The sequence below is a fragment of the Hypanus sabinus genome, unplaced genomic scaffold (assembly GCF_030144855.1).
Source record: "Hypanus sabinus isolate sHypSab1 unplaced genomic scaffold, sHypSab1.hap1 scaffold_591, whole genome shotgun sequence".
Taxonomy (NCBI): domain Eukaryota; kingdom Metazoa; phylum Chordata; class Chondrichthyes; order Myliobatiformes; family Dasyatidae; genus Hypanus; species Hypanus sabinus.
This window is the reverse complement of record NW_026781448.1, coordinates 1-13857: the sequence shown is the minus strand read 5'-3', so window position 1 is coordinate 13857 and position 13857 is coordinate 1. Positions and strand designations below refer to the sequence as shown.

General features: G+C 47.9%; 1 protein-coding gene across 1 annotated transcript; it reads right to left on the bottom strand.

Annotated features, from left to right (window-relative positions):
• Positions 1–7453: 7453 nt before the first annotated feature.
• Positions 7454–13232, bottom strand: LOC132389533 (uncharacterized). The gene is made up of 4 exons (XM_059962005.1): positions 13167–13232; positions 10636–10778; positions 10053–10117; positions 7454–8366 (listed from the first exon to the last, which is right to left on the bottom strand). The coding sequence occupies exons 2-4, from the start codon at positions 10641–10643 to the stop codon at positions 7492–7494; spliced, it is 948 nt and encodes a 315-aa protein (XP_059817988.1). The 5' UTR covers positions 10644–10778; positions 13167–13232; the 3' UTR covers positions 7454–7491.
• Positions 13233–13857: the final 625 nt, after the last annotated feature.

Below are 13857 nucleotides of genomic sequence, written 5' to 3'. Positions count from 1 at the left end.
CGGTATCGTCCCAAAAGTTACAGAGTGAATGAACCTGCGGCCCATTCAAACACACACTTACTGACGGGTCAGACACACATTTGGGTTCCGCACTCAATGTCGGGTCACTGATTCTCGGGGACAGACGAAGAATGAAGCTCTTGTATCACGGTTGCATCATCCTCTCCCGGTGTCAGACACAGACTGATGCACCTTCCACACTGTCCCATCACACACGACCCTAACCCTAATTCACACTCTGATACATTCCTTGTGTCAAATACCGAGTGAACATTCCTCCGCACTATCCCAATCCAACCTCCTGTGGTCAGATAGGAAATGAAACACTCTCTGCTTCATCCCGCCGCACACGCCCGTGGTCAACCATAGTATGGTGCTCCTTCTACCCGGAGATATCACGGGGTTCAGTAAACGAGAGAAGTTCCTTCCACACCGTCCTATCACAGAGATATCTGACACAGAGCGGAACACCATCCAGGCCCGCGTTCCCTGTGTCGGACAAACACATAACCCCCCTCACACCCACCCTCCCTCCTTCCCGCAGTAGCTCCTCGTCACATACATCTGTATCGAACACAGAGTCCCATCAGCCACACACGGGCTGAGACACAGATTTACGCTCCCTGCACACCGTCCGATCACAGACGAACACGGCCAGACTCAGGCTGAAATTCTGAAGGTCACAGGTTCGAGCGAGAACAACGGGTGCCGATAAAATGATTTTTTAAAACAACTTATAGCGTCCTGTTTTATATTATTGGCTAGTTTACCATCATATTCCAGATATTTTCCAGTATTATTTTTTTTTTTAATTTCAGAGCCTTTCTTGTTGCCTTTTGTTTGATTTTAAAAGCTTTCAAGTCATCCAATTCCTACTCACTTTTGCCATTTTGCATGAGCTTTCCTTGGCTTAACTGCAATCCTTAATTTCCGTTGTCAGCCACGGATGTCTACTCCTATCATGTGAGAACCTCTTCTTCTTTGGGGCAAATGTATCCTGTTCATTGTGTAAAATTACCAGAAATTTCAGACTGCCGGCATCCCATCCAGTCCCCAACTCCTGTCTACATGGGCAAGCTCCTCTCTGATGCCTCTGTCAATCCCATTATTCCATTTTGATGCTGATGTATGTGAGTGTCGCTTCTCCCTCACAAATTACAGAATGAATTTAATCACACCTACTCACTGAACAGACTTGTGACTTCTGGCCCTCGCACTTAGGAGTGTTGAGGACTCGGTTTGAGATATCCCGGACCTGGCAAGCGGGAGACAACATACCATCCGGGAATCTCATTCTGGCACGGCGAACCTCCTGTCTATTCCCAAAACTCACAAATCCACCATCACCGCAGCGTGTCTCTTCTTTCCCCCCTTGCCTTCTGAGCCAGGAGGCAGACCCATTCCAAACAGCCGACCACAGGGACCTCCCTCTATTAGTCCGTATGCCCGACTGTATCTGAAGTGTTACACCGGGTGCTGATGAGGATGACCACTGAACTGGCTCCTGAACCGCTTTCCCCTTCCCGGCTGTCACCCAGTTTACTGTGTCCATCTTGGATGTAACTGCCTCTCTGTGTAGGTCTCCGTTTATTCCCACGCTTGACTTCCTGCCAAAGAATCGCCGCTGTATCGATTATACTCCACACATTAAAATTCAACACCTTCGGTCCTGTGTTTGTACTTTTCGATGCTGTACACAATTTTCCAAGCATCTCAGACGATTGAGACCAATTTTCCCCCTCAACAGCCTCTGCTCTGTACACACTATCTGAGAGTAAATCGCCCTCCACACTGTCCGATCACACACTCCAGAGGTTACACACAGAGTGAAGTTCACTCCACACGGTCTCATCACACAGTCATGTGCTCAGGCACAGAGTGAATCTCCCACCGCAATGTCCCATCAGACACTTCCGGGTTCAGACACAGACAGAATTTCCCTCTGCACCGTCCCATCACACACTACAGGTTCCGGCAGAGAATAAATCTCCCTTCACACAACTACCGGGGTCAGATACAGCGTGAATCTCCCTCCAGACTGTCTCATCACACACACCCGGGTCAGACAAAGAGTAAATCTCTCTCCACACCGTCCATCACTCAGACCCGGGTCAGACATGAGTAAATCTCCCTCCACACCGTCCCATCACACAATACAGGGGTTACACACAGCATGAAGTTCACTCAACCCGGTCCAATCACACAGTCCCGGGCACAGACACAGAGTGAATCTCCCACCGCGTTTTCCCATCACACACTTCCAGAGTCAGACACAGAGTGAATCTCCTTCCACACTGTCCAATCACACTCTCACCATGTCGGACACAGAGTGAAGCTCCCTCCACAACGTCCCATCACACACCCCAGGGTCAGACAGAGAGCAAATATTCCCCCAACACAGTCCCATCACACATCAGACACAGAGTGAATCTCCCTCCACACCGTCCCATCACACACTCCCGTGGTCAGACACAGAGTGAATCTCCCTCCGCACTGTCCAATCACACACTCCCGGGGTCAGACACAGAGTGAATCTTCCTCCACACCGTTCCATCACACACTCTCGGGGTCAGACACAGAGTGAATCTCACTCCACAGCGTCCCATCACACACTCCCGGTGTTAGACTGAGATGGACTCTCCCACGTGACAATCCCATCGCACAGTCCCGGGGTCAGAAACAGAGTGAATCTTCTTCCACTCTGTCCCATCACACACTCCCGGTTCAGACAGAGTGCAAATCTCTCCCCAACACCGTCCCATCACATAATCCCGTGGTCAGACACAGAGTGAAGCTCCCTCTACTCTTTCACATCAGACACGTCCGTGGTCAAACGCAGGGTGAATCTCCAACCGCACCGTCCCATTACATCCTCCCGGGGTCAGACACCCTGATCTCTGTTTACAGGCTGTCCAGTGCTTTGTAATGTATATATTTGTCCCGCTCCTGATCTCTGTTTACAGGCTGTCCAGTGTTTTGTAATGTATATATTTGTCCCGCTCCAGATCTCTGCTTACAGGCTGTCCAGTGCTTTGTAATGTATATATTTGTCCCGCTCCGGATCTCCGTTTACAGGTTGTCCAGTGCTTTGTAATGTATATATTTGTCCCGCTCCTGATCTCTGTTTACAGTCTGTCCAGTGCTTTGTAATGCATATATTTGTCCCGCTCCTGATCACTGTTTTCAGGCTGTCCAGTGTTTTGTAATGTATATATTTGTCCCGCTCCTGACCTCTGTTTTCAGGTTGTCCTGTGCTTTGTAATGTATATATTTGTCCCGCTCCTGATCTCTGTTTACAGGTTGTCCAGTGCTTTGTAATGTATATATTTGTCCCGCTCCTGATCTCTGTTTACAGGCTGTCCATTGCTTTGTAATGTATATATTTGTCCCGCTCCTGATCTCTGTTTTCAGTCTGTCCAGTGCTTTGTAATGTATATATTTGTCCCGCTCCTGATCTCTGTTGACAGGTTGTCCACTGCTTTGTACTGTATATATATTGTCCCGCTCCTGATCTCTGTTTACAGGTTGTCCAGTGCTCTGTAATGTATACATTTGTCCCGCTCCGGATCTCTGTTTACAGGCTGTCCAGTGCTTTGTAATGTATATATTTGTCCCGCTCCGGATCTCTGTTTACAGGCTGTCCAGTGCTTTGTAATGTATATCTTTGTCCCGCTCCGGATCTCTGTTTACAAGCTGTCCAGTGCTTTGTAATGTATATATTTGTCCCGATCCTGATCTCTGTTTTCAGTCTATTCAGTCATGTGCAATGTATATATTTGTCCCGCTCCTGATCTCTGGTTACCGGCTGTCCAGTGCTTTGTAATGTATATATTTGTCCCGCTCCTGATCTCTGTTTTCAGGCTGTCCAGTGATGTGCAATGTATATATTTGTCCCGCTCCTGATCTCTGTTTACAGGCTCTCCAGTGTTTTGTAATGTATACATTTGTCCCGCTCCTGATCTCTGTTTACAGGCTGTCCATTGCTTTGTAATGTATATATTTGTCCCGCTCCTGATCTCTGTTTTCAGGCTGTCCAGTGCTTTGTACTGTATATATTTGTCCCGATCCTGATCTCTGTTTACAGGCTGTCCAGTGCTTTGTAATGTATATATTTTTCCCGCTCCTGATCTCTGTTTTCAGGATGTCCAGTGCTTTGTAATGTATATATTTCTCCCGCTCCTGATCTCTGTCCCAGCGCCAATATTATAAGAATCTACGACTCCATCAGACAAACACGGAGCGAGGCTCCCCCCCCCCATACCATTCATTCACATATTCCCAATATCACAGAGTGGAACTCACTCCACGCTATCCCATCAGAAACTCCCAATGTCAGACACAGAGTGAAGCTCCCTCCACACGGTCCCATCACACACTCTCGGACTCAGACACGTGAAGCTTCCTCGACACTGTCCCATCACACTTTTTCTGGTACAGACGCAGAGTGAATTCACTCTTCCCCATCCCTTCACACACTCACGGTTCAGACATTGTTTAGATCCTCTGCAGCTATCCCTCGCCAAATCCGCACAATGGTATTAAACACTACACAAGTCAAAATGAGAACTAGCCCTCTCACTCCCTCCTGCAACCTTCTCCTCTCAGCAATCCCCAGCACTCCACAATCCCGGTTGTCTGGAATTCTGTCCCGGATACTATGAGTGCGCGTAACAGGATGTGGACGGTTCAGTGCGCACGTGCTCCCAGTTCTAATCACCGATTCCAAATCCTGGACTGGTGCCCGACGCTCTGCAACAGGATGATAGGCTCCCCCATCCGGAAACCACAGTCTGTAGCGACGTTATCGAGCAACAGGTTGTGTAAAACTAAAACAACAAGGGGATGGTGAAGGGCTCAGACACATTAGGAGAATGAGAATGGACGTGGCAGTTAGAATACAGTGTTGCGAATTGCATGGTCTTGCAATTTCAAATAAAAACGTAAACTGTCTTCTTGATTGACAGAAAATTTTAAAATAAATCTGCGGTGCAGAGCGATTCGGCAGACCTCTGTAGTTTTCATAAATGTTTCACATGCAGTTTGATGTGCCTCAGGGATCTGTACTGGGTCCAATGTAATTTGTCATATACATTAATGATCTGGATATATAGGGTGGTAAATTCGATTAGAAAGCATGCAGATGATACTAAGATAGGTGGCGTTTTGGATAATGAAGTAGGCTTTCAAAGTCTGCAGAGAGATTTAGGCCAGTTAGTACAGTGGGCAGAATGATGACAGATGGAGTATAATACTGATAAGTGTGATATGTTACATTGTGTTAGGAATAATCAAAATGAGAACTACATGGTAAATGGTAGGGCATTGAAGAATGTAGTAGAACAGAGTAATCTATGAATAATGGTGCATAGTTCCCTGAAGGTGGAATCTCATGTGGATGGGGTGGTGAAGAAAGCTGTTGGTATGCTGCCATTTATAAATCAGAGCATTGTGTATAGGAGTTGCGATGTAATGTTAAAATTGTACAAGGCATTGGTGAAGCTAAAATTGGAGTACTATGTATAGTTATGGTCACCGAATTATAGGAAAGATGTCAGCAAAATAGAGAAAGTGTGCGGACTAGATTTAGTGAAATGTTACCTAGGTTTCAGCACCGAAGTTACAGAGAATGGTTGAACATGTTAGGTCTGTGTTCTTTTTTTTAGCGTAGAAGTTTGAGGGGGAATTGATAGAGGTATTTCCAATTATGAGGGGGATAGAGTTGACGTGGATAGATTGTTTCCATTGACAGGAGGGGAGATTCTAACAAGAGGACATGAGTTGAGAGTTAAGGGGCAACAGTTCAGGGGTATCACGAAGGGCAACTTCTTTACTCAGTGGTAGCTGTATGGAACGAGCTTCCATTTGAAGTGGTAGAGGCAGGTTCGATTTTGTTATTTTTATATGGATAGGTATATGGACAGGGAAGGAATGGAGGGTGATGGGCTGAGTGCAGGTAGGAGGGACTCGGTGAGAGTAAGCGCTCGGTCCGGACTAGAAGGGGCGATGTGGATTGCTTCTGTGCTGTAATTATTATACTGTTAAGTGTTTATATGTTGTCATTCTAAGGCTTCCCAAGTCACAAGTGAGACCTCATTTGGAGTATTGTGAGTAGGATTGGATCCCTTATCTAACTAGGGATGTGCTCAGAGTTCAGGGTTCAGGGTTCAAAGGAGTTTCGCGAGAATGATTCCGGGATTGGAAGCTTATTATATGAGGAGTGTGTGATGGCTCTGGGACCACTGTCATGCTGAAGACGGAGGGTAGAGCCACTCGAAATCTATTAATAATTGAAAGGACACGGGAGAGTGGATGCGGAGAGGATGTTTCCAATGGTAAAAGAGTCCAGGTTAAAAGGCACACACTGAGAAGAATAGACTCCGAAAGTAGAAAGGCGATGTGCGGGAATTCCCTTCGCCAGAACGTGGTGAATCTGCGGGATTCAATGCCGCAGGCAGCCGGGGAGGCCCAGCCATTTGGATGAGTTTCCGGCAGAGGTTGATAGGTTCCTGATTAGACAATGCATGAAGGGAGACGAGGAGCAGACGGGCGATTGGGGCTGAGAGGGAAATGGATCAGGGATGTGGAAACGGCAGAGCAGACTTGACGGCCTAATTCTGCTCCGATGTCGTAGGATTTTAACTGAAATTTGCCAGTTTCCTGGCTGTCAGCTTCTCGGAGGACCTATAGTGGGCCAAGCACCCTCACGCCAACACGAAAAAGGTGCAAACACCATCCACGGGGACAGATTCCCTTCGGATGGATAAAATGGATATGAGGGATGTTGTACATTTGGACAAGGTGCCACCCATGAGGCTGTTTACCAAGCTGAGAGCCGATGTTATTATTGGAAAGCTGCAAACATGGTTAGAGTTTTGGCTGTCTGGTAGGAGGCAGCGAGTTGGAATAAAAAGGATCCTTTTCTGTTTGGCTGCCAGTGACTGGTGACGTTCCGCAGGGTCGGTGTTTTATGCTGTATATAAATTATTTAGATGATGGATAAATAACATTGTTGACAATTATGCAGATGATACAAAGTTTGATGGCGGGGCAGGTAGTGTTCAGGAAAAAAAACAGGATGCAAAGGAACTTAGACATATTCGTAGAATGTTCATTAACAAATGAAATACAATGTTGGAAAATGCATGGCCGTGCACGTTGGTTACAGAAACGAATGTGCGGAATAGTTTCTAAACGGTGAGAAAATGAAGAACAAAGAGATGCAATGGGACATCTTCTTCCACTGCGCAATCGCATCTCCGAACGCACGAGAAATAACTCTACTTTTTTGTGGTATTTCTTAAAATTTGTAATTTACATTAATTTTATATCTTTGCGCCATACTGATGCTGCAAAAAGAGAAATTCCAGGCCGTGTTTGTCTCAGATAATAAATCAAATATCGATACCGTTGCAAAACATCCGATCCGAGTGGACAGGACACTTGGCCCGCTGGTCTTCACTGGTCAGGACTCTGAATACAGGAGTCGGGAGGTCACGTTGCCGTGGTACAGGACGTCGGAGAGGCCGCACAGTTTTGGTCGCTCTGCTCTGGGGAAAATGACATTGAGCCGGAAAGATTTACAGGAATATACGGGACTCGAGGGGCAGAGATGGAGAGAGGAAGTGGTCTTTCTTCCCTGGTGCGTGACTGTAACCTTACAGAGTTGCATAAACTCAAGAGGGGCACAGGCAGAAGGAATGTGCAAAGACATTTACCCAGAGTTGGGGTATGGAGAACCAGACTGGACAGGACTGTGGTGAGAGTGGGTGGAAAGGAGAAAGAGGGATGAATCCGTGAGGCGGTGGTGTTAGAGGAAACGGAAAGGGGAGGGAGAGAGTGCGGTAGAGAGGGAGAATCGAGAGAGATAGAGAAAAGTTTGGATGAGAGAGCGGAGAAACTGCAGGCGGAGAAAGCTCGAGGAAATAGGGTGAGGAGAGGGGGTAGAGAGAGAGAGTTAGAGGGAGTGTGGAAGAGCGGGATGGTGGAGGGATGGCGATAAAGAAGGTCATAGATGGGGAGAGGGGTTTGTCCATGTGTGGTGGGGAGAATGTGGTTGCGAAAAGTGGAGATTAGATCAGCAGGCAGGGTCAGAGAAAGTAGGGAGGATTTTGACAGGATGGGGTCAAAGAGTGGAGGACGGATAAGGAAGTGAAAGACAGGGTAATCATTTGATTCAAGTCGGCTCTCCGAGCAGTTGACAGAGAACCTGGATCTTTTCAGGAATATCTGGGTGGGAACGTGCGGACTTCTCGCAGATGAAATGGTGATTATCACGGAGGCAGTTGCCACGCCATTCATTCGATATACATACATTGCAGGAGGAGCTTCCAGAGGAAATCTTGAACAGCCGACCAATGTCAAAATTCCTATTAATAAATGGTTAAAAATAAGAACTTTGAACAGAGACAAATCAGATCTGGCGCGCAAAGCGAAACCGTCGCCAAACTAGTCCCATTAAACTAGGCAATCGCCACAGTCCTGTGTCGTTCCCAAAATAATTCCAGTGTCCCAATGTCTCCCCACTGCTCTGTGCCAGTCACCAAATTAATCGAACTACACCACCTCCCCCACAGCCTCCGACCCGTCGTCCCGTGGTCCCCACAATCCTGTGGCAGTCCCAATGCGAATCGAACACACAAACTTTCTCCTCTCAGATCTATTTCATTCCCCAACCAAATCCGATTCTCTCATCCTCCCCCCCCCCCCAGACTTCAGCGGTACCGAAATTAGTCACACAGGCACACTCTCTTCATGCAGTCCTGTGTCGGTCCCCAAATCCATCCCACGGTCCTTCCTCTCCCGACAGTTCATGTCCGTCCCCAGGTTAATCCCGTTGCCCCTCACCGAACCTCAGACTTATGTCAGTCCGAAATCTCTACCCACTGACCGGCTCAGTGCCTGCATCCCTGTATCAGTCTTGAAACTAATCGACTTGTCCCACACTCTCCCCTCAGATCAGTGTCAGACCCCAAACTGATCCTGCTGCACTACTCTCTCTCACAGAGCAAGACCTGTCGTCAATCTAATCCGAGTTTGCCTCCTTCTCCACACAGTCCTGCGTCAGTCACCAAAATAATTCCACTGCATCTTCAAATCCCTACACCTCTGTGTCAGTCACCAATATAATTCCAGTGCATTTCCAAATCCACACAGCCCTGCGTCAGTCACAAAATAATTCCACTGCATCTTCAAATCCCTACACCTCTGTGTCAGTCACCATATAATTCCAGTGCATTTCCAAATCCACACAGCCCTGCGTCAGTCACCAAAATAATTCCACTGCATCTTCAAATCCCTACACCTCTGTGTCAGTCACCAATATAATTCCAGTGCATTTCCAAATCCACACAGCCCTGCGTCAGTCAACCAAAACAATTCCACTGCATGTCAAATCCCACAGCCCTGTGTCAGTCACCAAAATAATTCCACTGCATGTCCAGAATCCCCACAGCCCTGTGTCAGTCACCAAAATAATTCCACTGCATGTCCCAAATCCCCACAGCCCTGTGTCAGTCACCAAAATAATTCCACTGCATGTCCAAATCCCCACAGCCCTGTGTCAGTCACCAAATTAATTCCACTGCATGTCCAAATCCACACAGCCTGCGTCAGTCACCAAAATAATTCCAGTGCATTTCCAAATCCCCACAGCCCTGTGTCAGTCACCAAAATAATTCCACTGCATGTCCAAATCTTCACAGCCCTGTGTCAGTCACCAAAATAATTCCACTGCATGTCCAAATCCCACAGCTCTGTGTCAGTCACCAAAATAATTCCACTGCATGTCCAAATCCCCACAGCTCTGTTTCAGTCACCAAAATAAACCCAGAGGCCACTGACAATCGTCAAAATATTTTACTGCCCTGTCCCGCAGCAGACACATACCGCTCCCTAAACATATTCCACTTGTGTCATTCTCTGCTGACAAAATATCCCATCACTCCGCTTACTTCCCACAGACATTTTTCAGTTCGTAAACTAATCCCATTTATTCCCCTCAGGGACAAGTGTCATTCCCCATCTCCCACCCCACAGATCAGTCAATATCTCACCCTGTCGTGCATTGACCAATCCAGTAAACGTTGTTTTTGGGGACAAGAGAGCGGGAAACAAAACTCTGTAAAATTAAATTCCTTTGATTAATGCTGAGAATCGAAAACCATTGACGGAAGTGTGTGATGGGACTGTATGAAAGGAGGTTCTCACTGTGACAGAGCCCGGGAATATGTTTTGGGAAGAGGTGGAGGGAGATTCACTTTGTGTCTCACCCCGGTAGTGTGTGATGGGGTAGTACAGAGGGAGCTTCACTCTGTGTATAACCCCTGGAATCTATGATGAACATGTGTGGAGGGAGCTTCACTGTGTGTCTGGCCCGGGAATATTTCATTGGACCGTGTAGATGGTGCGTCACTTTGCCGCCCCCAGGCAGTGCGTGATGGGACGATGTGGAGAGATATTCACTCTGTCTTCCACCTAGAGTGTGCGACGAGATGGTGGGGAGAGAGCTTCACTCTGTGTCTGACACCCGGGATTGTGAGACAGAAGTGTATTGCGAGTTTTCATTCTGTGCCTGACCCCGCAGGTGTGTGATGATTCCTGTGTTAATGTGGGATCTTCCCCTGCTGTGACACATACCGCTTCATCCCTTGAATTGATTTCCAGCAGCCTTGAATCACGGTTTGAACATTCTTGAATCGCTCGGCGGAAAGGTGCTACAAACGTGGATACGAAATAACACCGGTCTTTATTATCGACCCAGTTCTCCGAACACGTTTGCTCTGGAAATCGGGAACAAGGAACAATGAGACTCCCTTCACTCCCTCCCTCCCTCCCTTCAGAGTGAATCTCCATTCTCACTCTCCCATCACACACACCCGGTGTGTCACACAGAGTGAATTTCACTCTATGCGTTCTGATCACGTCCAGCTGAGATCAAGAACAGAGTGAATCTCCCCCCACACCGTCGAATCGCACATTACCTAGGATCAGACACAGTGAACTTCCCGCAAACCATCCATCACACACTCCCGGAGTCAAGACACAGAGTGAATCACGTACCACACTGTCCAATCGCAAACGCCCTGGGAGAGATACAGAATGATGTTCCGTCCACAACGTCCCATCACAGATTCACAGGATCGGGCACAGTGTGAAGATCCTTCCACATCATCCATCGTAGACACTCCCTTCAGGCAGAGATTGAGGCAACCTTTCCCCCCTCCCCTGATACACTCACGCAGTCAGTCACAGACTGATGCTGTCTCCAATCCATCCCATCACACACTCAGTGTTTCACAAACAGAGCGATGCTCCCTCCACACCGTCCTATCGCACACTCGTTGTGCCAGAAACAGAGCGATGCTCCCCGCACACCGTCCCATAGCAGACCCCTCGATCAAACACGGAGTGAAGCTCATTTCACTGCGCCTCGTCACACAGCCTCTGGTTCGGGCACAGAGTGGAGTTCCCCCACACCGTCCCATCACACACTCTCAAGCTCAGACACGCAATGAAACTACCTTAGCACCGTCCCATCACAGGCAGACGGAGTCAGTTATAGGGTGAAAGTCCCTGCAGGCCGTTAAATCACGAACATCCTAATTGGGCACACAGATTCGGGTTCCATCTACAAGGTCCCGTCACACATTCTCGAGGACAGTCGAAGAAAAAAGTTCTTGTCCCACGGTCCCATCATGCTCTCCCAGTGTCAGACACAGAGTGTTGCTCCTTCCACACTGTCCCATCACACACGACCGGGGTCAGTCTCAGCCTGAACCTTTCACTCCAGCACACTATCATACACTCTTTGGGTCCAACATGGAGTGAAGCTCCCTGCGCACTCTCCCATCATACAACCCTGCGGACAAACACACAGCAAAACTCCCTCCACACTACCCCATTACACCTGCCCATGATCAGAGAGGAAATTGTGTACAGTTCTGGTCAACGAATTAGAGGGTAGATGTCAACAAAATAAAGACAGTACAAATTATTTACTAGAATGTTTGCTGGGTTTCAGCACCAAAGTTACAGAGAAAGTTTGAACAATTTAGATCTTTATTCCCTGGAGCGTAGAAGGTTGAGGGGGGACTTGGCAAAAGAATTTTAAATTATGAGGAGGATAGATAGAGTTGACGTGGATACGCTTTTTCCATTGAGAGTAGGGGGGATTCAAACAAGAGTAGATGAGTTGGGAGTTCAGGGGAAAAGCACTCATGATGCCCCGCCCCCAAAAAACGCACTCATTCAGCCCCTCTTCCCACAATAGCTTCCCATCAGAGGCACACTTTGTCAAACAGAGTCCTATCATACAGACACGGGGTGAGACACAAATTTAAGATCCTTGCACACCGTCTGATCACACACTCACATGGTCAGTCGCAGGTTGAATCTCCCTCTCTACAGACCCATCACAGACCCCCGGGGTCAGACGTAAACTGAAGCTCACTGCCTTTCGTGTACTCCTGGAGTCAGAGATGGAGTTGAGCTCCTGTCTGCGTTGTCCCATCACACACTCCTGGAGTCACGCACAGAGTTTACCTCATTCTACAACGTCCCGTTACGCAATGACTGCATCAGACACAGAGTGAATCTTTCTCTTTCCATGGCCTCGTCACTCATTCCAGCGGTTAGACCTCGAGTGAAGTTTCCTGCACACCGTCCAGTCACACTCTTACGGGGTCCGATTCTGGGTATTTCTCATTCCACACCTTCTCATCAAACACTCCTGGGGTCCAACAGAGTGCAGCTCCCTCTACACCGCCCCTCACACACTCCCTAGGTCAGAGAACATAATTTTGATCTCTCCGCAAAGTCTAATCACACACGGCCTTCGTCAGACACAGAGTGAATCTCTTCTCCACGGCCCCATCACACAATTCCAATTGTTAGACACAGAAAGAAACTCCTTCAGCGAACATTACAAATTTCAGAGGGAGAGTGATTCCCCCTGTACATCTTCTCAACGCACCACACAGCAAAGTATCAGACACAGAAGTAAACTTCATCTCACACTCCATCCCACACCCACCGGGTCAAACACAGAGTCAATCTCCCTCCATACCATCTTTTTATACATTCTTAATGTCACGCACAGAGTGACGATTCCTCTCTCCATGTCTGTCCTGTGATGAGGAGAGGGTGAAACAGGGGGATGATGCCTCCACCTCTTCTGCTGGTCAACAATCCACAGATTTGAGCCTTGGTTTCGTTGACAGATCTGTACTTCGTTTTCCATCTCAGCGAACTGGTGACGGAGATCGTTGTGCATTCGTTTAAGATCAGACAGATTAGAGTTGAGCGCAGAAAAGCTTGGATTGAAGGGTTGAGTTTAACTTATGGTGGTTTCTGTCGGAGGTGATCTTTTGACTGACGAATCTGTGATACTGAGAGAGATAGTGAAGGATGTTAGAGTTTACAGTTACACGTGAGTCAGCGTCACACTATCAAACGGATCACAGAGCGTGTTGTGTCAGTGTCACGATGCGCTGGTGGCACAGTGAGAGGCAACGGCGCCACCTTGTGGGTGGGTGTCTTTGTCACGCTGTGGGGTTTATTAAAGTCCCGGTGAACGGTTTGTTGTTGTTCCCTTGGCGTTCTGCGTCAGTATCGTGCGGGGCAGGGTCCGAGTTGCTGTGAGGGATATATCGGTGTCACGTTGTTAGGTTTGGCTGTGGCCAGGGGACAGGTGTACAGGGGTACATTGAAGTTTATCGCGATGCCAAGGGGACGAAAATGTCTCAATGAAGGGCCTTCTGGTGTCAGGGGTGTTTGGCGTATCTGTGTTATGCTGTGGGGTGTGCTGATCTCACCGAGAGGGGTATGTTTGTATCACGATGAGCGACGTGTCATGGCTAC